Source organism: Ischnura elegans, chromosome 8, assembly GCF_921293095.1.
Source record: "Ischnura elegans chromosome 8, ioIscEleg1.1, whole genome shotgun sequence".
Lineage (NCBI taxonomy): Eukaryota > Metazoa > Arthropoda > Insecta > Odonata > Coenagrionidae > Ischnura > Ischnura elegans.
In genome coordinates, this window is record NC_060253.1 from 44,236,168 (window position 1) to 44,262,584 (window position 26,417).

The 26,417-nt window shown below is 37.3% G+C and overlaps 1 protein-coding gene and 1 non-coding gene across 8 annotated transcripts in view; both read right to left on the reverse strand.

Annotated features, from left to right (window-relative positions):
- Nucleotides 1-26,187, reverse strand: part of LOC124163250 (collagen alpha-2(IX) chain) — a 1,172,095-nt gene extending 1,145,908 nt beyond the window's left edge. For all 7 annotated transcript variants that reach the window (XM_046540018.1, XM_046540014.1, XM_046540017.1 and 4 more), the window contains exon 1: nt 25,814-26,187. In XM_046540018.1, the coding sequence (XP_046395974.1) occupies nt 25,814-25,824 (11 nt within the window). In that variant the 5' untranslated portion in view covers nt 25,825-26,187. The remainder of the gene's footprint in view (nt 1-25,813) is intronic.
- On the reverse strand, nt 23,556-23,639 carry Trnal-uaa. The gene has a single exon. It is a non-coding gene; the product is annotated as a tRNA-Leu (tRNA).
- Nucleotides 26,188-26,417: the final 230 nt, after the last annotated feature.

Genomic DNA, 26,417 nt, shown 5'->3' on the forward strand with positions numbered 1-26,417 from the left:
AAACCCATTGGAATGCAGAATTCGTGCCAAATGGCGGTTGAAGAATAGAGATAGACACAAATTATAACAGAAAAATTGCCTATGACTTCTAGTTTTCATGTGCCCAAAAATAGTTCATACATAACGACGAATATTATAATATTTTTCCTTAAAATTGAATTGTGTTTTGAGAATTTGGCACTAACCACAATCACCAATGCATAATCAATTCTTAGATAAATTTCGATTCCCTATGACTCCTAGTCATCCATTAAAGTACATACTTTTGCACATCAGGAACCGAAAAAAAATAAATACAACAAAAACACATGAAAGGCTACTTACAGTGGAAGAAGGTCTCAGTCTCTACTCGTAATACCCCTGAATGTAGAAACCTTAGTACCTACGCCACGAGTAAGAGTCAGGGCTCCACAAAGTCACGTACGTGTTCCGGAGTTTCCACTAGCATAAAAAGATTAGGTACGGGCTAATTCTCCCGGAATATACAGCGAGCGCATATAGAAACGTTATGACCCATTATTTTAGGTTCACTGGAACTCCCCGCGAGAAAAACGCTTGGGAAGGCAGGCAGTTAGTCAACCTCTGCCTTGTAAGGGTTCGCGTTCGTGCCGTCTTAACTGCTAGGGTATTGACACCTATCTCACTCACTTCCTCATGCAGTGACACTACAGTACAACTTGGTGGCCAAGGGATACGAGCGATTCTCTGCTCTGTGCTGACATCGAGTGGAAAATCAAACGCATGACTAAATATCTAGTTGAGTATGGGGACTGCATAGAGGAGGCCCAATTCCATAGAAAGCTGAATTCTATTGACTCTTTGGTCACATTTTAATTGGTTTTCAAAAATGTCCACGGAGTGGTGCAATGCAAATATTTCCAATATTTTTCGGTGATATGTTTTTTATTGGAAGGAATAGCATTGGAAAGTAATGAATTTTATACACCAAATCATCATGTGTATAAATTTCAGTTAACACTCCAAATTATACCTTATTTTCCCCGTGGAACTCGGATCAATTTGTCTGTCAGTGAGGCGAGTGACGACTTTTGTAAGCCCATTTAAATGCGCGGTGGATCACAAAACATTTAGAGACTTAAGGATCCTCTTTTGTAATATTCAAGAGAGAGCGCGAGGAAAAAAAAACCTCTCCAATGTAACGATATCCAGAAAAATCGCTGGAATGAAGCTGGGATTTCCTTGCCAACTTTAATGCAGGATGTTTCAGCAGGAATTTGGAATACTTCAGGATGTGGTAAGGGAGACAATTTGAAGCATTTTATGGCCTATAAACATGGGGTCGCAGCTATTTAGTAACTGAGCCATGGCAACACAAATATTTTTGGATGCACTTTGCTGTTACCATGAAAACTGTTTTTCTTGGGTATCAAGCCTTTTCGAAATTTTAGTTAATTCTCTGTATTTCAAGGGCATTAAATAATTGAGGGGTGAAAATCCATTGGGTACAAGAGATTTTCTTTCTAAATAGGGTTAGGTAAAGAAATTAATAGAAGAAATATGCAAAAACTTGATGGCCTAGGGATACGAGCGATTCTCTGCTCTGTGCTCTCATCGAGTGGAAAATCACATGAACTAATAAATATCTAGTTGTTCTATTTTTTGCCTGATTTATGCACCAAACTCTTTTTAGAAAAAAATCACTTGTACCTCTTGGCTTCTCACAGAGGCTTATCCAGGATAGGAACAAGGGGGGGGGCTAAGTAGGGGTAATCTTCCAGCAGTAGTGGAAGTCCGAAAAAATTGCTACTCTATCTAGTGCAAATCTACATGTAGATCCCCTTTAGATCCACCACTGCCTTCTCACCCCTTCAATTAAGGTTGGACGAAAATATGCGATTATAATTTTTTGGCACAATTAATCTTTGAGATTAATTAGCTTCGGGCGAGCAGCAATAAATACGATTGCGCAATCTCGCCCATTGTGAGATCGCGACGCCAACTCGGCGTCGGAACCTCGGCGTCGACTAGTTTCGGTGTCGGCGGCTCGGCGGCTCACACCTCTGGGATCAACCAACGTAAAATGAAGCAAGCAACATCTCCGCCTTTTTTTTGCACTTCCAACCCACAAACTACCTCGGTCTTATCCGTCCACTCATCCCACGGCCCCGGCAGCATGCAAACGACGAGCGCACGAACTTTCAGGAAGGAGGAGGAGCGAGCAAAAAAAGATAGATAGAGGGGAGGGGGAGAGAACTTTCGCCTCGCCAGGAGTCAACCGCAGCAGCAAGGAAGGAACACTGTTTGCGTTCATGATTTCCCACGAAGACCAGCTCATCGCGCAGTCCGCACTGTGCAAATACAAAGCGCGCCCCGCCGTTCTCTCGCAAAATAAACGGCCCCAAATTAGAATTTCGACTCATGAATTTTATCAAAAGTTTTGTTCAAACAAGGGAGAGAGGGGAGAGAGGTGTGTAGGTGGTGGAAAACAAATAAGCAGTGGGGACCGCACCCCCTTCGTCTCCCTCCCTCCGGAGACCGCAATCTCCTTTCACGTGTTATATATGCCGCCACTATTTCGGACTCTTGGAAATCGAAGTGGCAAAGTGGACGCCGACGCGACAGGCGACGTTATGGGCACCTTTCCGCGGCCACGCCGAAAAGGCATCGCGTCAAGTGGAAAAACCGCCAAATTTGAAATCGACACCCCGTAACCGACATCTGGAAACCGCACACTTGGATGCAGGGGCGGTCTGGGGCTTTTGATGGGGTCCATCTTAGAAGGGGGCTTCAGGGGATACTCCCACGGAAAATTTTAGGAAATTGTCTGCCCAGAAATGGATTTTGATGCTGGCTCTTTAGAACTAGATTAAAGTATTTTTTCAAATAGAAATTTCGTAAGAAAAAATTAATAGTCAGAATTTCACAGCTTATTAGATTCAATACAGCATTACAGTTCTAATATACTTATATTTAGTGAATTTTCTCCTTGGAACCGCACTTAAATAAAAAAAGAACCTCATAAATAACCTTTTTGGATAACTCTTTCAAAAAATTATCAGGTTGTCTTTTATCTTCTCGCACCTTTATTTCATTTATTTTTATATAATCTTTTTACACTGATGATGTTGTAAATAAAGCATTTAATGAGAACGTATAATTTTATGATTGCAAAAAAAGCTTTTGCTCAATCAATCTGAGTCTTTTTTTATAAAACCTTTCATCTATACGCTTCACGATAGACGCGAGCGTTGTGCCCCTCAAGCTCTGAGTCCTCGGCGATAGCCGACCGGCTGATCTGACCAGACCATGGCCTGACCGCCCCGGCTAAAATGCATCATGTCGCGGCTTGTATGGAAAGCAATTTGGAGGAGGTTACAAACAGGTCATCTGCACCATGAAGGAAGGGTACGAAATAAATGATGGATAAAAACCCAGCGTTCAGAAATTCCGAATATAAAAGCTGGCCAACATTAATGACGCTATTATTATTTCTTATAAATTAGAATGAAGATTAAATATCAATGTAACCAAATTTAAAGTTATTTTTCATATCATTCCAATATTTTTTTTTTTTGAGATAGTATTTTTTAATTTTTTCACTGGCAGAATTTGAACCCGTACCAACATAGTGGCAAGCTCATCTGCCAACGACTCCAAGCCGGTCCCTCCTCTCGTAACTCCGACATCTTGTAGCCAAGCAACTTGTTACTTGCTATTTCGTAAACGCACTACGAATCCGTGACCTTTTTGTATTGTTTGCGATTCAACTTAATAAAAGAAAATCGAATGATACAAATTGCCTAATAAAAACGACACCTTTCTTCGCTTTACTCGTCAAATGAATAAACCTACTTTGGATCTCTTTTCTCATTCATATAATGCTGAAAATATTAAGCCAAAAAAATTTATTTATGCACAACCTAGCATCTCGTCTTCTGTTTTCAGATGGAAATTCATTGGAATGTCCTCCAAGAGAAACATTATGTAATAATATTTGAATTGGAATGAAAAATGCCTTCCATCGACATGCAATGTGACAAGCAATGTGCAAGCAGAAGAAAAAATATGCTGCCTCAAATCAGTACAAGTTGTATAAAATTTCGAAGAATCAAGCGAGATGGAGTGGAATTGATTCATAATGAAACACTGACTTGCAATTTTCGTTGTGTTGCTTTTTGCAGAAAATAAGTGGGAAATGTGAGTGGACTATTTTTTATTCTACTGTTCAACATTAAACGCCATAGAATTAAAATAAGACCATCAGCTACGAAAACATCAACGTCTTATATTTAAGGTCGACGCGCTTTACTTCAATAATTGCAACGAATTTTACGGCAGAAGAATGGAATTCCTAATATTTGGCCGAAAAACAGCATTTTTGGTTAAGAGAACTTACATGAAATTTTTAAAGTTTCTCAACAGTTAAGTTCGATTGAAATTTAAATGTAAGGCTCTGCAGTGCAAACGATTTTTTTACAATTGGTATGACATCGTAAAAAATGTATCTTGATGATTTTTATCGTTATATCTCAGTCGCCAAAACGATAATGAACTTTCAATTCATACCCTAGCATGCACAGTCACATAACACTCATTAAACAGATTGATAATGTGGATAGGTAAGCTCTGGGATAATACCTTTAGCAGTGCCGGTTGCAAAAGGGCCATCTCTGATAGATATTAGTAGGAACTGAATCATCAGTTATCACATATGGCCACATTATAGACTTTACCACTGAAGCAGTTGGAGCCCTGACATGAGGCGGTTTTCAGTCAGTTGAATCAATGCATGATTCTAATGATAATAGCGGACCGAGGCAATCTTCCTTTGACTCCTCATGATTTTTCAGAATGCTGGGAACAATAATTTTAACGCATTTTTAAATCTTTGAAAGTTCTTCAATTCAGTAATCGGAGGATAAGAGAGGGTAGATTTCACCCCGAACTAAGGCAAAGGCGACTGAATATCACAAATTTAGGGTAGAGGGGACAGTTTGCCACCTCCCACTTGGAGGTTATTTTCTTGGAGTTACCGAAAGTTTCACACGGAATTCCTTAGATCAGAAGCGACTCTATCCATTAGGCTACTACGCTCCCTAGGATGGAAGGTAGAGAAGCATAACAATTTGAAAATGTAAATCCAATCTTACATATTCATATAACATTTAAGGATTATTTTTTTCATCTATAGAGGCATTGAAGCTAGAAACATGAATGTGATTCCTCTCCAACGAGCAAAAACAGCAACTACATTTCATTCGGAAAGACCACAGCAGAGAATTCAAGACAGCCCGTTGATACGCAGCATCTTTTTTAGGCCTGAAATAATGCATAACTATTCATTGCTTTCACAAACTCCGTTAACCATCCATTGTAACTCCACAGCAATATCCTCATACATATTAATGAAGTAAAGATTGTTAAGGAGTTCCACTCCGTTTGGGGATCTCTACCTACTAGCAGGTATGGCTTTTCGAAGCCGAGAATAATCTTAAGACTACGGCTGGCTTTGGTTCAATGCAGTATATTACCTTTTTCTTAAGTCGTATCCCATAGCGAAAGAACGAAGCGATATATTCAACGACGGCAGGCTGTTACTAAGGCTTAAGTTGGGGATAACACAAGGTACACTTCATATTTCTTCACCGACTATAAGAATATATTCACCTCAGCAAATTCTATATTTCGTTAAATGCAGAAGAAATTATTTAAAACAGACTGAAGTATTCAACGTCCAGTCTAGACACCGTGGCAATAAGACTCCTAAATTGTTGGTGACGTACTTATCATATGCTGGAATATTTGAGCCTCCTCTTTATCCTGACACCGCACCATTTTCAAAATTGCAGCTTCATTATTAATTTGTATCTCAATTTTACTGTGAGACATTTTAACAAAACTATTCTAAGCTAATATCTGCAAGGTGCAGGCATGTAGCAGGGGGGATGCTATTAGGGCATTAGCACCCCCATAAATTTTTCGCAAACTTCCACAGACATATTACGTGCATCCGAATAAGCATAAAGTTATTTGGCGTGCAGTCATTTCGGCAAAAACTTGTTTATAAATTCATGTATCTACAATTTTGAGTAATTCTTTCAAGAGGAAATTGGACCGTTGGCTTTTGCAGCGATTTAGTGGCAGGGTTCTCCACCCGGTGGGCAGAGTGCTGTACTTTAAGTTTTTTTCCATAATGAGCTTGAGAGAGAATTCTGTGAAATATCCCCGCCATTTCAGGAATATGAACCAGGACCCATCGGGTGGGAAGCCAACACTATAGCTACCTTATCAACCTAGTCCTCTAAAAATGACTTACTTTTTATCCTTAGTGATAGGAATAGTTACATTTCTCAATTTTAAAAAGAATAACGTTTAAAATCAATATGGTGCTCAAAAAAATTAAGGGTTGATTGCAAAAATTCAGATATAAATTCGTAATTAAACGAAAAAACCTCCCGCTAAGACCTGCGAAGCGGAAAAAAATTTCGGTTCAACGCTCTGATGAAAGAAATATCCAACTCATGAATAAAGATTATTACGAAAGAGCTGGGGATCTGGAGAGTTAGTCCACACCTGAAAATCAGGAGATGTTCACAAGAAATTATAAATCCCTGAACGAAACGCTGTTTAACTAGGAGATAACAGAAGGAAAATGGCATTAATTAGAAAACTTTGGGAAAGATAGATGATGATGAACGCGCCCTTGTTAATAACCCAGACGGCACAGAACCCTCCGTATCTAATTCGTATGTACATAGTACCCATTGACTAAGGGGATACTGTGCCGCTCCGTCGCTTTTCGTCAATGGATAATTTCCATTCGCGGCCTGTCGACGAAGCGCGTACGCAGCATGTGAATGTCCGCTACTAAGCACGTACGATTGGATACGAAGCGCGCAGGAACACGGCACTCAGGCTAATCTCAATCGATTAGGTCGAAATTAACTCGCACGATCGAAAAATGTATCGAACGCAACACAATCGATAGCTACCGACCGTAGCGAGAACCTTGATACGAATCATTATGAATTGTAAGTTCTCAATAGGTAAATAACACCATATCATGAATTCTAATTACCATGAAAGACTCACGACCGACAAAGTTTTTGTCGGTTGTGAGTTTTTCATGGTAATTAGAATTCATGATATAGTATTATTTACCCATTGAGAACTTACAAAACTTATTCGGCCACTTAAATAACTGCGAAAAATGAGATTCTCAAGGCTAATTCACGCATCCCCAGCATCCAGCATTCTTAAGTGGCTCGTACTTACTTGGAAACCTTGAGATGTCAATAAGAGTAAATTCTTATTAATTTTGACACTAAATAAGACATCACATAGCCCACGAGCATTAAAAAGCTTACCCTAAAGCCTGACGAAATAAAATTTTTAAATAAAAATTGCCGATGAAACAGGATTGCTGACACATCTGCTATTAGTATGATCGAATTCATCAAAATGCAAGCAAAAATTAACGTATAGTTCAGTCTCAGCTACTAAAACTTACCCATATCAGGCGCTAAAGTACCTATTTGAAAAATTATTTGGGATGAGTAAAAGTCTCTAGGTCACTGCAGTAAATGTATCAACCTATTAAAAATATGAAAGTCCTGCCAAATCACCAGCATAAACACTTGTAAAATAAAACATGGTATCTCTTAGATCACACCTCCGATTTTATACTTGCTTTGCATGAAGTCACCACCACAAGAAATTTTAAAGAGGCAGGAAAGAAAAAACCCACAGAAATACAATACATATATTATGTATTTTCTATTGTCAACCACAATAATATTTCCAATTTTCTCTTCTATCCCACATCTAATTTAGCGAAACAATTACTCTTATTCTCTTTCGAATAGAAAATTATTTAAAAGAGGACTGGTCGATACATAAAAACTATCTTCAATACTTTCTCCGCTGAACGTCCACTATCACAGCATCAACTTGCACAAATCAAATCCACATCCACAAATATGTCACTTCTGCCACAATGTCTGTATTATGTATTTTCTATTTTCAACCACAATAATATTTCCAATTTTCTCTTCTATCCCACATCTAATTTAGCGAAACAATTACTCTTATTCTCTTTCGAATAAAAAATTATTTAAAAGAGGACTGGTCGATACATAAAAACTATCTTCAATACTTTCTCCGATGAACGTCCACTATCACAGCATCAACTTGCACAAATCAAATCAAATCAAATCCACATCCACAAATTTGTCACTTCTGCCACAATGTCTGTCTTCTTGGCGACAGGTAACAATGAAGCAATGGTACCTTCCTCCAATCTGGGCACCTTCAATTCAGCAAGAATTTTCTCCTCGTCTTCTCGTCCAAGGCCACAGATTACTTTCTGATATCACAATGGTGCAATGTGAAGCTCACAAACCTAAAATTAATAAATAATAAAATACCATGTAACTTATTAGGTCAAATCATTTCCAATTTTTGGTATTTCTGCATGAGAAATCAAATTACTAGGCTCGTAAATATAGTAAATATTTGTATGCCTGATATTTTTATTGTTTTACACTATAGCATAAGATAATTTGAAATGATGAAAGCCGACGTGTAATATACCATAGGGCAAGCTAAGAAGCAATATTCGATCCTATAAACTTGGCAGCTTATTCCTAGTTTCTCCTTTTAACCACACGTTCACCGAATGAATTAATACAAAAAAGACAACTAAAATGCAAGAATTTTCAAAAGAATTGCTGCTACAATATTTTGAATCACCATTTTTAGTACTGAATAGTACTATAGTACTTCAGTACTGAATAGTTCGGGATGTTGATGCATCAACATCCCGAAGCCACTTCTAACTTAAAATTACATCCAAATAATTACAGCGAGAAAGAGTACATACCTCACACCTTTTCGTAGGGGTGAAATGTTTTCTTCTTATCGCCCAAATGCACTTCTTCTTCAACTCAGGATCTTTTGGAAAGCTAAAACCTTGAACCATGTCCCGGAGTTTCCATTACGTCATCCCGACAATAAACACACGAAAGGCATTTTTAACAAAAATATCTCACAAACACGTTTATGAAGCCCAGTGAATGAAATTAAAGAATAAGGGAAACTTCACCATTACCAGACACTCTATTTTTCACAAACTTAACCACAAAAATCCCTGAAATGTGGTAAGACGTTACGTAAATGACGCGATCTCCAACGGCTTGTGAAGACATGTGATCTTTCTAGGAGGATATGGCACGATGGCACCAGATGGCACCACCCGCGAAAGAAAATAGTCCCAGACCGAATACAGTTTTATCGATGAGATACAATTTTATCGATGCATATGAATTTTCCAGTCCTCTTGCATCTTTTTTCGTCATTATAGGAAATAAAGAAACAAAACCTTTTTAGTAACTTCCTAAGCGCGATTTTTGTATCTTGATGGTCCACCCTCGTATTCAGGTACGAAAACTTCCTGTGCCGTCTGGGAATATTAGTGATCGTTAAAAGTCAGAGTTTTTGGTAATGTTACCATTAGCTTAAATAGCGGTTCTGACAGAGAGATATAAAGGGAATAATTTTTCCGAAAAGGCCAGAGGGATATCTTTTTCATTAATCAATAAAATTATTACACTTGTTTTTAAATTATTTTGAAATTAATTTTTCGTCATAAGCTAAATGAAATCACTTTGATGAATACCTATCGTATTGCCTAGCGTAACATTTAACGAATTCTTCCTTTAACGCCATATCCATGGAGAAATCAGAGGTAAATAAATTACTTGGTAAAGCAATACTTATAACGAAATACTACGTTCAAAAATTCAAATCATACAAGCAATTAATTTTCCAGTTGGAATACATATCAAGAAAAAGTGACGTATAAAACATCATAAATATTTTAAACAGCCGTATCCATTCAAACATTACGTATGGAATTAAAATGTAAAGATCTTAAATAAATGGCCAATTCAATGTAGAGTATTGATATAACGTAAAACATTCCGTAATAATTCGTCAAAAGTTACAACAGGAAAATAAAATAACCTTTTAAACATCACACTCAATAAAAATATTTCCGCAGATAAGCATACACTATTCTGAATATTTTACATGCTCCGACGATATTTCGTATATCGAGTTCCAGATAACGGCGAATTCAAATTATTATGAATTAAGTAATTTTCAAGTAAGAGTGAGCACTCAATTGTTTTCAATAACTTACATTGATATCCAACTATACAGTAAACATTGAAGCAAAATTTTGCCAAAAAAGTGTATGTCGTAATTTTCTCTTAGTATTCCATTGATGTTATAGCAATTATTGGGAAAATGAGAATTATTTAAATGGAGATTAAATCATAATTAAGTAGCGCTCACTTCAGTATTACTCTAAAATAGGCAAGATAATTTTCAATAGAGATTACACTTTTATCATTTCCAAATGCTATTTTAACCAATTCCTCCCACAATTTTACTCCTCTTAGGTCAAAAGTCTAATCCCTGAAGTATCATTCCTTCGGAGAAAACCTAACGACTCGACGCTACAATATCTGACCTCCACGGCTTTGTAAGACACGCAATGATGACACTCAAACTTTGATGACCTCGCTTTGGCGGAAGCGAATTAAGTCATTGTCCGCTAAACGAGAGACAACGTTCGTCCGTGATGCGGTAGCATAACACTTCACCCTTCATTTACCACCTCGGCAACTAGTGCCTCTGGTTATTGTCAATTTCCGTTTAGCTGCAATTGCATCGCATGTACACCAGCCATTATCCAAATGGAAGTCTTTACAGGACCGGGTGTCCATTGCTGAGGCGAGGAAAAAAGTCCAAGTAATCTCATCTCCATTTGTCAACAAGTCAACCAAGCCTCAAGTGAAAAATTTGACTTGCCTCATGCACTGCAACTTGAGTCCACGGAACAATTTTCTCTGAGATTGTACCTCACTCCACTCTCCATCTTGAATACCACATACTTAAGTCACCGCAGAAAAACAAGAAGCTAAAATCTTAGAACCGTATCGTAGAAAAGGGACGGTTTTTAACCAGGTAGAAATTTTTATTTAGAATATGACTGAAGAGAAACTTTTCAAATACTTTCCGAATTAAAATTATTCAACTTTCGTCAAATTTTAACAGCAACAGATAAAGAACAAAGAAAATATTTTTAGGGTAAGTGGAACAAAATACGTACGCAAGGAGTCCAGTGAGGGCAAGGAAAAATGTTTAAAATACAATAATAAATGTGATCGGTGACGAATTTATAGATGTATATTTAACCCAGTGGAAAATTGTAGACACACAAAATTACACTCTGTTAACTACTTCGCTGAGTGCACAAATATAAATTTCTATCGCAATCAGATCATTTACTACGGTAATAAAGAAATTATAATTTAAGTGTAGGTAATTAATTGGAATTCAGCTTTGATGCCTTATTGTAGATGAATACCAGATATCTGAGCCATGCAGGATTTATATTCACAAAGAGAAATCGATTTTACAGCCCGAGGATTGGGAACCCTACAGTTACTATATGTATTGCGGCCCCGCCTCCTGGCATAACAGCGGATTTATATTGAAATCCGTGAAAACGGTAGAAAATAAAACTTATAATGTTAGAAAGTAGAAATCAAAACTCATAATATAATGATCGCAGGCTTTCCCGGCGTATCGAATCGTGGAAGGTTACTCGGGAATTCCACCGGGTCAGGTTCTCCAACTCCATCTCGGCCGACGTTTCGATGAACGAGTAGTCCATCTTCATACCCAGATGCCCAGAAGCAAGATTAGAAGAATGAGTGAAACAAGGGTGTGCACTGTCCTCATTATTGTTTAATGTAAACAACGAGAAAGCCGCCGATGAAATCAATGATAAAGCTTTAGGTTTCGATATCCGCGTTGTAAGGATTTTTACGCTGTGATATGCTGACGATCTAGCGGATATATCCGAGGCAGAGAATTATTTGAAGAAGACGTTGACAAATATAGAAAGGACAATGGGAAGATATCAACTGAATATCAACAAAAAGAAGACTAAGATATTAGTATGCAGTTAAAGAGAGGAGGCCAGGACAAATATTAAAACAGGGAAACGAATAATTGAAGAGGAGAGCGGTTATTTACATAGGAAGCCGAGAAACCAACGATGGAAAAAGCGAGAAAGAAATAGTGAGTTGAGTACCGCAAGCGAATAGGGCTTTCTACAATAGGACGAATCTATTTAAAGGTGAAACTTCAAGTATAGAAGTAAGAAAATATTCATCAGATGCTCCTTAAGGAACATGTTTTTCTATGAGAGTGAAGCTTGGACTTTGAAAGTCGCAGAGAAGTCAAGCGTGGAAGCATTCAAAATTTGGTGCCAATGAATGAATGATGATGATAAAATGGATCGAACGATTAAATAATGAGGAAGTGCTAAGAAGTGTGAGAGAAAAGAGAAATCTTCTTAATAATGAAAGGAGAAGACGGGTCGACTTATTTGGTCACATTATGAGGCATGATGTCCTGATAAAAACGATCGTAGAAGGACAGATTGGATGGAAGAAGAGCAAGGCCCCGAATGAGTTACATAGGACAGGCTATAAAGGATGTAAAAGGGAAGAACTACGTCACCATGAAAAGGCTAGCACACAGGAGAGCGAAATAAAGAGCAGCGTCACACCAATAGCGATTTCTAAAAATTATGTATTACCGATAATTCTCACTATTCCTCTATTTTCACTTAATGCATAAAAAAGATGACTGTGAACGTCACTCAATGATGTAACGCAGCGCGTGCAATATTTAATGGATACAGCTTGAATAGAATGCCTTTCAGAGGAATCCACCGTGCTTAAATAGACCATCCGATCAATGACATTTGGGTCGAGCTCAGTGGATTTATGAAGGAGTGTACGCCAAACTGCAAAGCATATCGACATTGAGGACGAATTGCCAATGTGCTACGGTTTGATTCATTGGAATCACTTCGCCAAATCCGGCGCACTACAATACACAAGCGGGAAGTATGTTAAACGCTCCCATGACAGATACGTACCCCATTGTGTATATGCATATACAGGGTGATTCAGGAAATATCTGGAATACTTCATGAATTGGTAGGGGAGACAATTTCAAGCATTTTTTGTCCATAGATATGGATTTGCAACTCCTTAGTTACGTCACTATGGCAACACAAACATTTTTTGAATGCTTTTTGCAGTGACCAACCATGAAAACGATTTTTCTTGGGTATCCACTATCCAGCCTTTTCGACGTTTTATTTAATACTCTATACTTTTAAAGACATTAAATAATTAAGATTAGTAGAAAACTTATTATTAAAATTGTCTGAAACAACTAATCTCAAAATGGGTGAGATTGCTCATTGATATTTTTGATACTCGCACAAAGCTCTCGTTTAATTATGCTGTAAGATTTTGCTCGCGAATTGCTCCAAAATGTCTAGTCGTAATCGGTCCAGGCTAAAGCTACTTCATAAAAGATGCTTTTATCATATACGTAAACAGATAAGCCCCTTTGTACCTTTCATATGACTTTCAACGCCTTTATTAGCAATGGATATCACCATACATGACATGGCAAAACGATAAATGATGCCTGTGCTGCTAGAGGGCCAGAGAAATATTCATTTTTCTAATCCAAACTTCTCACGAAAACTTTTCGATGTTGAGAGCAATGTTTGGACCGAGTGAGGTACCTGCTGTTTATGCTATCGAATATTTGACGACACAATGATAACCCGAGTATTTCCTGCGAGACTTTTATGCGAATATATGCAAATTGAAATTTTCATGCGATTTTTTTCATAAGTTCCATTATTTCCTAAAGTTTACATAGTAAAAAGTATTTGTTTAAGAAACGTTTATTTTTTTGGAGTTTTCCTCAAATTTGATGGAATTATTTTCTAAAAATCATGAAAATCTATTACTGCTAACATTGGAGATAAATTATCTGACATTGCATATCAAATTCTGGGGCCTCAGTAGCGGCGGAAAACCTAGCCTACCAAACCGTGGGTCATCAGGGTATCCAGGGTGGTTTTAAATGGATTTTGTATATCCTACTGATATTAGGCAAAACCGTTCCACTCCGAAATATTTACTTAAAAATCATACATCAAATTTGTTAGCCATGAGTTTCTGCGATCAGTTCTTCATAATAGCGTGAGCTTCATTCTATAGATGGAAAGATAAATAATTCTGCATTTTGAGGAGAATTAATTTTTTCATTCAACAAAAAGCTTTTTTTATCGTTTTTCTTCATCATAAATGCATTCATCCCAAAAGCTATGCATGTGAAACCATAATTCATTATTAAAATCAATTTTTTTAAACAGATTTAAAAAAGGAAACATTTAGCCTCGAAATTTAATAAATATATATCATATTTTGTTTCAAAATAGGGACGAAGTCCTAATCCATCAATTAATAAAAAAATATTAATAATGAGCACGGCCATTCAATTACATCACTCATTAAGTGATTCATCCCGTAGGTTCGTTTGTATAGGTGAGGGTAAGGCTCTCCCTAGACTAAGCCACAGGTTTGAGGGTTTCACATATTCAGAGGGGCCAGCACCTTTCGCTGTCGACAGTCAACACCCCCGTCCCTGACGGGAAAATGTATTTCAGGATTGTAGAAAGAAGTATCGATTAGGGCTGTAAGCTAAAATATATGTTCGTTATGCTTTCATACATCAAGTTCTTAGCTTTTCAATCCCGTTCCTCACGATTGTAAATATTACATAGTAAACTTTGAGAATAAAAAATGAATTCCTCTCATCGCCTCACAGCGATATTTCTACAAATCTATTATAATGCCCAAAGCGAAAACAAAAAGTGAGCCTCTCTGAGGCCTCCTGTGTGTCGATTTTATAGCTTGCGCAAGTTTCAGCTTATAATTTCCGTAATAATGTGCCAAAGCAATTTTCAACTACCATTTCATTCTGCTATATATTATTAACGTATATTGCATATTAACATATATTGGTCACTGGTAAAATGCCTACTGATGTTTTTTATCTACCAATAAACCGAAACTTAGGCCTCTTGTTTTTAGTCTCTTTTATTGAATCATTGAAGTCACTTCAACAGATATTCCTGAAAACCGATTACAATGCGCCCAAAGATGCAACAAAAATCGAGCTTCTCTGAGGCCTCCTGTTCATCGATCTGATGGCCTGCGCAAGTATCTGTTTGTTTTCGGATTAATGTGCCACAACAATTATCAACTACCATTTCATTCTGCCCGATGTTATTAAGGCATATTACACATTGGCCACTGATACAATAATTACTGATATTTTTCCGACGATCCGAAAACTGAATCCTTTCACGTAATAATGGCAATCTAACACTAAAATTTCCCACAGTTCTTTCAAGATATGTGAATAAATTGTGTACGATTGTTTAGACCTGTGATAACATGGCATACGAATCTTTGAATTTGTAAGGTCAAGATAACAAAAATAGAGCTGGGAGTTTTAGAGAGCAAGTACAAATTTCACAATAAAATGCCCAATTCAACGTGAATTTCAATTTATAAAAAAATGTTATTTTTCTATGTTTTACTGCTTTCAACGGAATTCCAACCTAATCTTTATGTATTCAGTTCACATGGTGGAGTTTTTTTCTGCAGCAGATGAATTTCTACTCCTTAAAAAGATAAATTATCATGCACAAAACTATTCCAAAATGCAGGTAAAACGACCGCTGATATTTTCATAACGGTCCGAAAATCGAAACCGAGGCCTCCCGTTTGTAGTCTCCTTGATTGAATCATTGAAGTCACTGGATATAACCTTTGCCGCCGCCAACGACCATCAAGCATAGAGAGTTACCCTGGAGTGTGGGGAACGACGACATTTTTTCCCTTTAAACCCGGTCGCGTCTAACATGGGACGGCTCTTCTACTACACCTGCTCGGACGTCCAATTAAGGCCTTCCCTCCCTCTTCCTCCAATGATAAGATTCCTTCCACAAGGGACTGCTCAGTTAAATATGTGGGAAACGCCGAGTGGGTGAGAGGGCCAAACATAAACCGATTCTCCCATATACGGGCGTGGTGGGGCGTGTTAATTATCTATCACACGCCCACCCCGGAATACAGACTTTTTCGTCCTCTCTGGACGCACAGACGAGAGAGATCCAGATAATAAAGATATTTCTTCTGGCTTCCTCGGGGAAAAAACAGAAGCCTAGTACTCCCACGCAACAAAATAGTGGAAAGCAGACAAATAAAAACAGTGGCGCTCCAGGATAGAGACATGGGGGGCCAGGTGGGTGGCCAGGTGGGAGTAACCTCCCGGCAGTAGTGGGGGTCAGGGAGGTTACGATAATTTTGAGAATTTCAAGGCCTGTAATGATACTTCGACGTTGTCTCATTATTAATTTTCCAAAGAATTTAGTATTCAACAATAATTAATTATGCCAATTTTTAGTAATTTTAACACCCGGTAATTTTCTATTATGCATCACATTTCTATCCCTCATTAAAAAATGTCTTTCACCATTGCATCTATTGTTAATTGGATACCCATAGCCCCTCTCTGATTCCCCTACTGAGAAACAGAAACTTTTGTAGGTTTCAACAAAGTGCTTTAATTAAATTTAGCGCTTTGGGTTTAATTAATTTTTGATCCAATGAATGGCCCAAAAACCTATTTTAATCGACGATTCTCTAATACAACCACTCGCGTAGAATTAAAAATGTTTTCCCCATGAGCATTTAGCTCTCTATACCCAGAACGAGAGAAATAATATCGGTGATCATGGTGAAGAATTATTTTCTTTATCAAAGGCTCACGCAGGTTGCAGATTAATTTTTGTATGTGCCAAAACAATTTTCAACTACCATTTCATTCTACCAGATATGACTTACAGATACTCGTATAATACATCTGTCATCGGTAAAATGACTACTGGTATTTTTCTACGGATCCCTAAACTGAATCCTTTCAAGTAATATGTAGCAATATAGGTCTAAAATATCTCAAAATCCTTCCAAGCTATGAGAATAAATGGGGGGCGATGGTTTAGTAATTCATCTATAAAAGGTGTACGGTAACATGGCTTAGGAATCTCTGAATTGATGAAGTCAAAATAACAAGAATAGAGTAGGTAGTACATATTTTTACTGAAGCAAGTATAATTTTGACAGTAAAATGCCCACTTCAAACTGAATTTAAATTTTAAAATTTAATTTTTCCATGTGCTACTACTTTCAACGAAATTCAAGCATTTATGCCTTGTTTCAACTATGAATGTGTAGCAGATGAATTTTTACTCCTTAAAAAGATAAATTATATGAAAATCTATTCCACAACACTGAATGATATAATTGAATATGGTGTAAATATTACATAAATAAAGGAATTCGTCAATCAACAAGTTTAAATCAAGTTCACTCCCTTAAAGTCGCATTTTACCGATAGCATGGTATGGAATTTTGAGGAATCCACCTACATCTTACATCATTTGCGCCAAAGGAAAGGGAGGATGGAGAGAAACCCACCGTAGGCATTTGCCTGCTTATGGCGCAATGTGCCAGGGAACCATGGTTTAACACCCCCTCCGACGAACGGAGAATTGCACTTTAAGTGTTAGATAATCTTGAAGATCTTGGGTTAAAACTTGTAGATTCATTAATTCCTTCATTTACATAATTTTTACGCCATATTTCATTATTTAATTAGCCTTCCGTCGGGCGCAATAGATCTGACAGGCACAGCACCAGTATTTCTTTCATTTCTCCGTGCCACTAGGCGCTATAGACCCTTATAGAATTCTGTTTTTTTTTTTTGACGTGCTCTATGCAGCCTTTCGCTTTTTGCATTTTTGCCGACAGTTCAGAGGTAGATTAATTCGCAAAGTTAAACAAAATAATGGTATAATGAAGCAAAATAAAAGCATTATTAGCTGAATAAGATAGCAAAATAAAAATCACTGATCTTATAGAATTTACATGCTATAATACATTACGTATAATAATCCTTAACCCATGAGAGCAAAAACTTATTTTATTAATAGGATTCCCCTTTCTCCACTCACATAGTTTACATGTTGTTACATTTTAGGGTCAGTTTGCACCATTAGTCACCTCCAGAGTTGCCATTGGCTGTTTACATTTATTTATTGCGAAGGCCAAATATATATTTTCATGGATATATGCTTACAATATGGTTGTATTCCATTGTTAAATAAAATAAATTTAATTTTATAATCAAAGATACAATACTTAAATGAAAATTCATTGTTAAAATATAAGAGCAGCTATCATTAGACGAGGTACAAGAACTAACTATCGTGCATGGCGTCTGATATATCGAAAGGTCAATTTTTAGTGTTCATAACAGATACAAAATTGAACAGAAAAACTTGAAAAAGTAGAAAATAAAAAATACCAATATTTAGAACAAAAATGAAATAGAAATTATCAATGTATTGGGAAAAATACTTAAGTAAAAAATGAAATGCTTACCCAGTGTGGGTGACTAAACATTCTTTCAATGCCATGTCTCACAAAAATGCTTCTTAACCTGATAAATTTAAGGATGCAGCTAAGATATTAGCAAAGCGGTGAATACAGAAATCCATTTGAACGTGTTATAGTATCACAATGTAGCGCATGTCAGCTGGGACCGAGAAAAAAATAAAATACGCGTGTCCGATATACTGGACACTATGCAATAATGGGTTTATAGCCTAAAGAGCATGTTAAATCGCAACTTGCTTGATCACTCCGGGGCCGTGTGATGGCATTTAAAGGGGTCCATGCTTAGCTCAAAAGACATCGTGTAAGTGTTCCAACTACACTAATAATGGTGCTTTAAACTTTTAAAGTGTACTGCTGAGCAATGCTAAGAGTTGCTAACGTTTTTTTAAACACCTGTGTCTCTCAGGCACATATAGCCTGAACTCAGCAGTTCCAATATTGCCCCGTGACAGAGGGTTAAGAGTTTTGGGATAGATTTGCATATAATTTTAAGTTTTGAAATTGTTAGAATAAAATCAAAATAATTATTAAATGTTATATCTATCATGTGCCTGTTCATCGATATATTTATTTGGTAACAGTTCCTGTCCAGCTTTCTTTTTTCTGTCTTATTTTTCGCTTCTTCTGCGACTGACATTATTACAGCTCAGAAATAGTCAGCATGGAATGAAGAGAATATTTCTCCAGTGTTATTGATCAATTAGTTAAATAAACCTTTTATTGTGTTACTCTGATATAGCGTCAGTAATTTCTGATCCAATAAATGACGTTATAAACAAGTTATACTGCAATACGAACTTAATGGATAATAAATTTAATGCTACGTAAATTGGTTTTTCTCATAGCTACTCTTAAAAAGTGTAGGGGAATAAATTGCAGCTCATCTAGTTGGAAGCGGTTCTTATTCTGCAAGCCAGCTCGAAACACAATGAAATTCGCCAGCCCCATACACGTGATAGGAGGAGTACCCGTCCACTACCGGGAATTGAACGATGCGATTCAGGTGTATTTTTCCCACGCTGGCAGGACTGACTTATTACCCACCAGGCGGCGGAAATTCGATTTTTTTTAAACTCCTACTCGTCCCTCGATGCTCCATTCACTTCAGAATGAAAAGAGACTTCCAATGCCAAGGACACACTAACAAAATACAAAATGAACCAGCCACAACCCGACGGCAGAAGGGCGGACGATTTGAACGAAAGACAGGACAGAAGATAAACTCAATTGAGCCCAAAATATTCAATAGAAAAGACCTTGAAAGAAACATACTTGCGGAATAAATAGAAATAAATGAACTGACTGACAAATCGAAAACAACAATGGGTTTTATGGAATTTCTTTTCAATTGTTGATAATGGTAATGGTATTTGGAGGAGGAGACCGACATCCAAGGTTATTTGCGATGTGAGGGAAGGGTAAGGGTGGAGAGAAACCCGGCGTCGGCATTAGCCTCCTTTTAACGAAAGGCGCCAAGGGGATCACGGCTTGACGTCTCATCCGACGGACGGAGTGGTGCACATGAAAAGCCCTCCACGAATCACTCAAGCAAGGGTCGGGCAACCTCTGAAAAATCTCTGCCGCCGGGGTTTGAACCAGGGCCATCTAAATGTAAAGTTAGTTCTCAAGTCTTCTCCAATCCCCTTCATTGATCATGATAGAGTTTGAAAAATAAAGAGACTCGTATCGTTCTTAGAGTGAGGATTATTAGATGGCGACTCACACTTATGGTACCATGGTATTTAGAGGAGGCGACCGACAGCTAAGGTCATTTTCGTCAAGAGGGAAGGGTATGGAAGGAAGAGTGGAGAGAAACCCGGCGTCGGCGTTAGCTTATTCTTCACGAAAGGCGCCAAAGGGACCACGGCATAACGTCCCATCCGACGGACGAGGTGTTGCGCTTGAAATGTCCTCCACACAACATTCAAGCAGGGATCGGGCAATCTGAAACTTTTCTGCCACCGCCAGGGCAGCCCGTGCTCCGGGGTGGGAAGCCAACATTCTAGCTACCACACCAACCCGATCCCCATACGTACACGTATATGTGTCACTTGACGTGGGAAATTTATACTTCAATGATCCCGGGAGGGAAAATTAGGCACATATCAATATTAAATGAGATATATTGTAATATTTTAAACTTTTATGGAGAAATAATTTGGAACAACATATTAAATTATGCATTAAGATATCGTACGTATCGTCACTTAGCTATTGTCTACTTAGTTTTAATTTCACTAACTCAACCATATGTGTTTCGCATCGCTTACAATCTGTTCATGAAATTAAAATTGAGTGGACAGTATGATATTTATGTGTATAATTTTCAACTTTACACACCAATAAAATGATACTGAGCTTCCCTAGAAACATTTTTTCTTGGTACCCGAATGCAATAGGGCACCGTTGGCTAATTACATACAAGTTACGTTACTAAATATCATGTTGCCACCGAGACACCGAGAATATCATGCTGCCAGAGTTATGTTGGGATCAAAGTAGTGACGTCATCCGCCTTCTATCAATCTAAGGTGTCTTTACATTTCTCCAGCCTTAGCCTAGCTCTGTAGCTCTTCGCGGCGAAAAACTGATGTACTTTCGCAGATAAGTTGATGACGCCACGAACTCACTTCGAGCGGGTCGCTGCTTCTCCGCTACTCCTCCACCTCGCAGATCGGTCTCTTGGTGTTCTAAGATATTTAGACACTCGTAAGCGATTCTGTTTCCCAATTAGTGGTTCTATGTGAAAATGTTAATGATCCCGAACTCTGATGACGTCCCCAGCTCATGAAAAAAGGCGGCAACTAAAGAAATTTTTATTTATTTGAAACTCTAGAGAATGGGTGAATGTGAAAGGCTTTTTCCTTTGTAATATACCTTTAGATTCCATCTACTGAATTCTTCAACTGACTACGATTTTTGGGTTTGAGTGAATGATTCAATTGTTCCCCTTGATCCCCTGGGCGATTATCAAACGCATGTAGTAGGCATTACAAATATTTCAGAAGATAAAACAATTGTTGCACTCAAATAATTTAATAAGGCAGAGAAACCGTTTCATATATCAAGGATGTTCGTGAATGTTTTCTCATAAGTTTTACTTTTGCATTGGGGAACACTTTACTAAAAATAATTTTCAAGAATACTCTTGAATTTAAGTAAAATTTTTTTTCATTCATATCTAAAATTTAAAAACCTTTAACTTGAGAATAGGGTGCATAAATTGATAGAAATTAGGAAAAGAGATAAAAAAAAGACAAATTTTGGCTGTTGCCTACCATGTCACACACGAAAGGAAAGAAAAAATGATCGTAAGTATAGCTTAAAAAGAACTTATGCTAGTAAGTATACGAATTTGCAAATGTAAGTATGCATTCTATCCGGTGTAGCGGGAATGTAGGAGGGCCTGTCCATATTTTTGCATGCACAAAGCATGGACGTCGCCATGGAAACGAAATATTTACGTATTTCACCAGTTCATATATCAATTCATCAACTTTGAGCACAATTTGTAGGTGGTTTAGCGAAAAATATTGGAAAAAGCGTGTTTGTTAATCTTTTTTAATAATAATAATAATATTTTTATTCATTTTTGTTTTGCTGTTATGCCTCTAAAATATCATAAGCCACATCAGGAGAATATTCGTTTAATTTTTTTGTATTCATATTTATATTTTGGATGTTCCAATGTAATTTAAAATTGTCTGTAGAACCAAATTCATCGCATAGTGATATCGTCATGCATAAACTTTAATTAAATGTCTTATTTAACAATTTATGACATAGCTTTCAGATTGCTGTTTCGAGTTTAGCGAAAAATGGTACAGCGTGACTCGTGATGTTCGTGATGGTAGTAGTCAAGCGTCACAATGACCAAGCCCCTGTTGAAAAAGTTTTGATATTGGGACAAATACTTTGGCATTGCAACGTTTCTTCTATTTACATGATTGAAATAATGCTTAAAACTCTCCATTTAGCTTGAGAGCTCCTAAGGGCCTTCAAAGTCTGATCCTAAGTGATAGAAAGACCATGCTGACTATTTCTGAGCTGTAGAAAAGTCGCTCAACGAAGAAGCGAAAAAAAAACAATGAGAAATCAGCGGAAATCGTTTGGCATCCATCAAACCCTCTACAGATGTCTGTCCTTCAAGTTAAGAAAAAGTTAAAGATGTTCATCGAAGCTCCTAAAGAAAACAAAACGATGCGAGAAAAAAAATACAAGGACTAGGTCATTTCCCGAAATAAGAGCAGCGGGTGGCCGGCTCTGAATGAAACTGGAAAAATTAAATTCTCTGGTTTGTCCCTCCGAGTGATTTCAATAATACAACCATTCATAACTAAAATAGTCTGGTGGATTCGCTGAATAATTTATTCACTCAAAATCACGCTTATAGGGCTTCCAAACTCGACTGTTCGTTTTTTCAATCAAACCGCTCACGATTTCGTTTTTCCATTCCAATTTATTTTTCCTTCCCGCATCATAAACAATATTAATGCTTGTTGAAATTATCTGCTGGGACTAGTGGGACTAGTAATGCCTTAACGGTGAATTTATTCTTTGTATAAAAATGATTTTTTGGAACACAGCCTTTAGATCTTAGGAGAAATATGAATGAAGTGATATTCCTGATGGATTCCTGCAGCCAGTATGGTCTTTCAAAGAGGTTACTAACATAGAAACTCAATGGTAAAAAATTCAAATCATTAACCTCAGAATTTGTGGGTACGCCATGCTATCAATACTCCACGTAAAAATAATTTCTTCTTTATTTATCACCCGAATTTAGGACTGAACAGACTCTTTTGATAGAGCAAAATATTAGGTGGTTTAAGGAAAAGAAATGCTGTATTTTCTTGAGATATTTTTCTATGCCAGTCTCTCAAAACTCCAATTATACGAAAATAATTTCAATAAGTTTTAATGTTGTTTATCGATGCGGAAAGAAAAATAAATTGGAATGACAAAACGAAATCGTGGGCAGTTTGATTAAAAAACGAATAATCCAGTTTAGAAGCCCTTTGAGCTTGATTTTAAGTGGATAAAGTACCATAATTAAGTTGATTGACACCCATTTAAGTTGATTTATCCCGCCGCCACCGTGTCGGCCAAAATGTTTGCCAGGTGTGGGGTTCGAACCCACGCTCTCATACGAGAACCAGAACTTAAGTCTGGCGCCTTAGACCGCTCGGCCAACCTGACCTGAAAGTACTGAAGCGTATTAAATAATTTTATACATTCTTTCACGTTCAAAACTTAATGTTCTCACTCGATTTTGCTAGAGGTTACAACTTGAAGCAGTTACCGAAAATTTGTATTTTATTAGACAAAGTATTCCGGACTTTAGAAACGAAATTGGAATTTCGAGAGACCTGGTTAGAAAAACGCCTCACGAAAAAAGCAGCATTCCTGTACAAAAACCGCTGAAGATTTTGCAATAAATTAAATCACAATCACTAATTGTAATGCCATTGTCATTTGTCTTTTCAAAACCATTTTGTGAGCCTTTTTCCAAAAAAATTAAGTACTGATATATTTAAATGATACTTATTTTTTATCTAAATATAGGATTTTAGCGTATGATATATTAATTGACCACATGAGGATTAACACACAAGTTAATAAAAATCTGGGAGAAGTAATAAGCCAAGTACATTCACCATGAAATTCGGCATAGGATTCCAATAGCGTATGGCAATACCTTCTTTGAAACGAAAATGAGTACGGGAAATCAACTTGCGATAATTCAGTTCAGAAGACAAGGTAAAATAAGGAAACCAATCAATTTTGATTTCGATATGGCACGGAAAAAGATTTTTCTCGATTTCTGAAAATATTTTCCTTTAAAAATCAGGGTCATACCTGCTTTGCTTTATGTCACTGTCGGTAACAAAACTGAAAACTTCCCTTAAAATCTAATCGTAGATAAAGAAATTACAATTGGAGCTTTATCACTAGTTCTGGTATGGTGAAAGGCTGGCCAACACAAGAAAGATGTTCTCCCTGTGAATTGCAAATAGTTATGACAGTATCTCTACGATCAGCCGCCATTCATTAGATTCATGAGAGAAATATAGATAAATAATGGTAGTCAAAGATTTTTAGTCGACTACAACAAAACTATAACCTTATCTATTCCGATTTTTTTTCCGAATAAAAAAGGAAGTATTCCACTGAAGTCTTCGGAAGAAGTCGTTGAAAGTGAAAGTAAGTCGAAAATTCAGGTTTATATGACCCAAAATGTCAAAATCGAATGAGTACACTTGCACTAATATAAATTTACTCCGAACCAGGTATAGTAAGACACAATAATAGTAAAGTTGAAGGTATAACATAATCTTCATGACAAACAATGCCACTCTTCAATGGAAAAATCATTGTAATCAGAAATTGCTCCAATTGCTACCCTTGACTACTATAGAAATGAAATACTACGCATTGCAATAATCCCAGCAAAATAAAAAAATATATTACATTCGAATAGGACTCAAGTAAGCACATTTTAAAAAATTTAAACGTCACGGATATTAGTAACTACTTTGTAAAGAGAAAAAAATGTTTTGGGGAAAATAATAATTATCAAATTAATGTCCAGGAATTCTAGGTTGCACATAAATAGCCAATATTTCGCACGTATAAAAATTATATTATCTTAGGGTTTGACATAAGGTGTGTATATATAAACAAAATAAACTAAAATACTTTATCCTCTGGCCTGAGCATATGAAACTCGAAAGTTTAGAAAAAATTATCGCAAGAATGGTTAAAGAGAAAACTTTGATATTGGTTCAGACGCGGTATGGACAAGCGGCAGCGCTGTGCATGCCGGTTCAAATTAACGGCGCGAAAAAACCTCTGAGCGTACGACATACACCTGCAGCGGAGTTTTAATGAATGATTTTAAAAATGAATTCTACACATTTAAAATGTCAGCTTTCAATAAATAAGTGAACACACAAATCCACTTATCGAATACCTTTCCTTGTGGCAAGAGGTTTTATAGAAAGGTTTCTTTCTAAAAAACATTAAATTTTGGTAAAATTTGATCATAACAATACATGCTTCGCACTAATTTCCACAAACAATATTCACACCATGATATTCCATAAATACAACGTTAAAATTAATTATGAATTCATATATGGTCCATTGACAAAGAAGTTTGCGTAAGCTTTTCGCAAATTTTCCTTATTTTAACAAATTCTATAACCACAGTAATATTCTATAGCAATATCAACAGTAATATTCTTCAACAACAGGAAAAGTAAACATAGTAAGAAATCACACACAACCGGCCTAAAAAATCTTCTTCCGAAACACAACAACCGTATGGGAAGATAATGACTGGAATAAACCAAAATGAAACAACGGCTTACCTTACTGCCATCCTGCCGAGTCAGTTCATCCCAGTAAAAAAAAATAATAAACCGCGACCACGTGGAGAAATCACTCAAAAAAAATATACAGCCGTCAAAAAAAAATCCTCGAACAAAATCTTCTTTTCCCGTAGGAACAACAATAAATAATTTAAAAAAACTTTTTCCTCAGCAGAAACACCTTCCGAAATAGGAAAAGAGGTTTTTTTCAGGAGCCCCCCTCCTACGAGAGAGGGCGTAGACGAAAAACAAAAGAAGAATAACTTTTTCCTCTCGTCGTTACGCGAGGGAAACAAACACGCACGATTTTGGTGGTTCAGCGGTACCTTAGTTGCGCTACCGCTTTCGTCGGAGTCTCCGACCGTACTGCAGCCAAGCAACGGGAAGCGCGCGTCCCAAACCCCGATGTTCTCTCTCTCCGCTACACACGAGGCTTCCCCTCCCCTCCTCTCCCCACCCCCACATACATACATCCCCCTCTTGTCGTCGGGAACCTCTCTCTCCACCCTCCCGTCCCCGGCATCCCAACCCACCCGGCGGCGGCGGCGAACGGCCGAGACACAGCCCGCGCCTTCCTTCCGCTATAGCACGAGGGCGGGAAGGT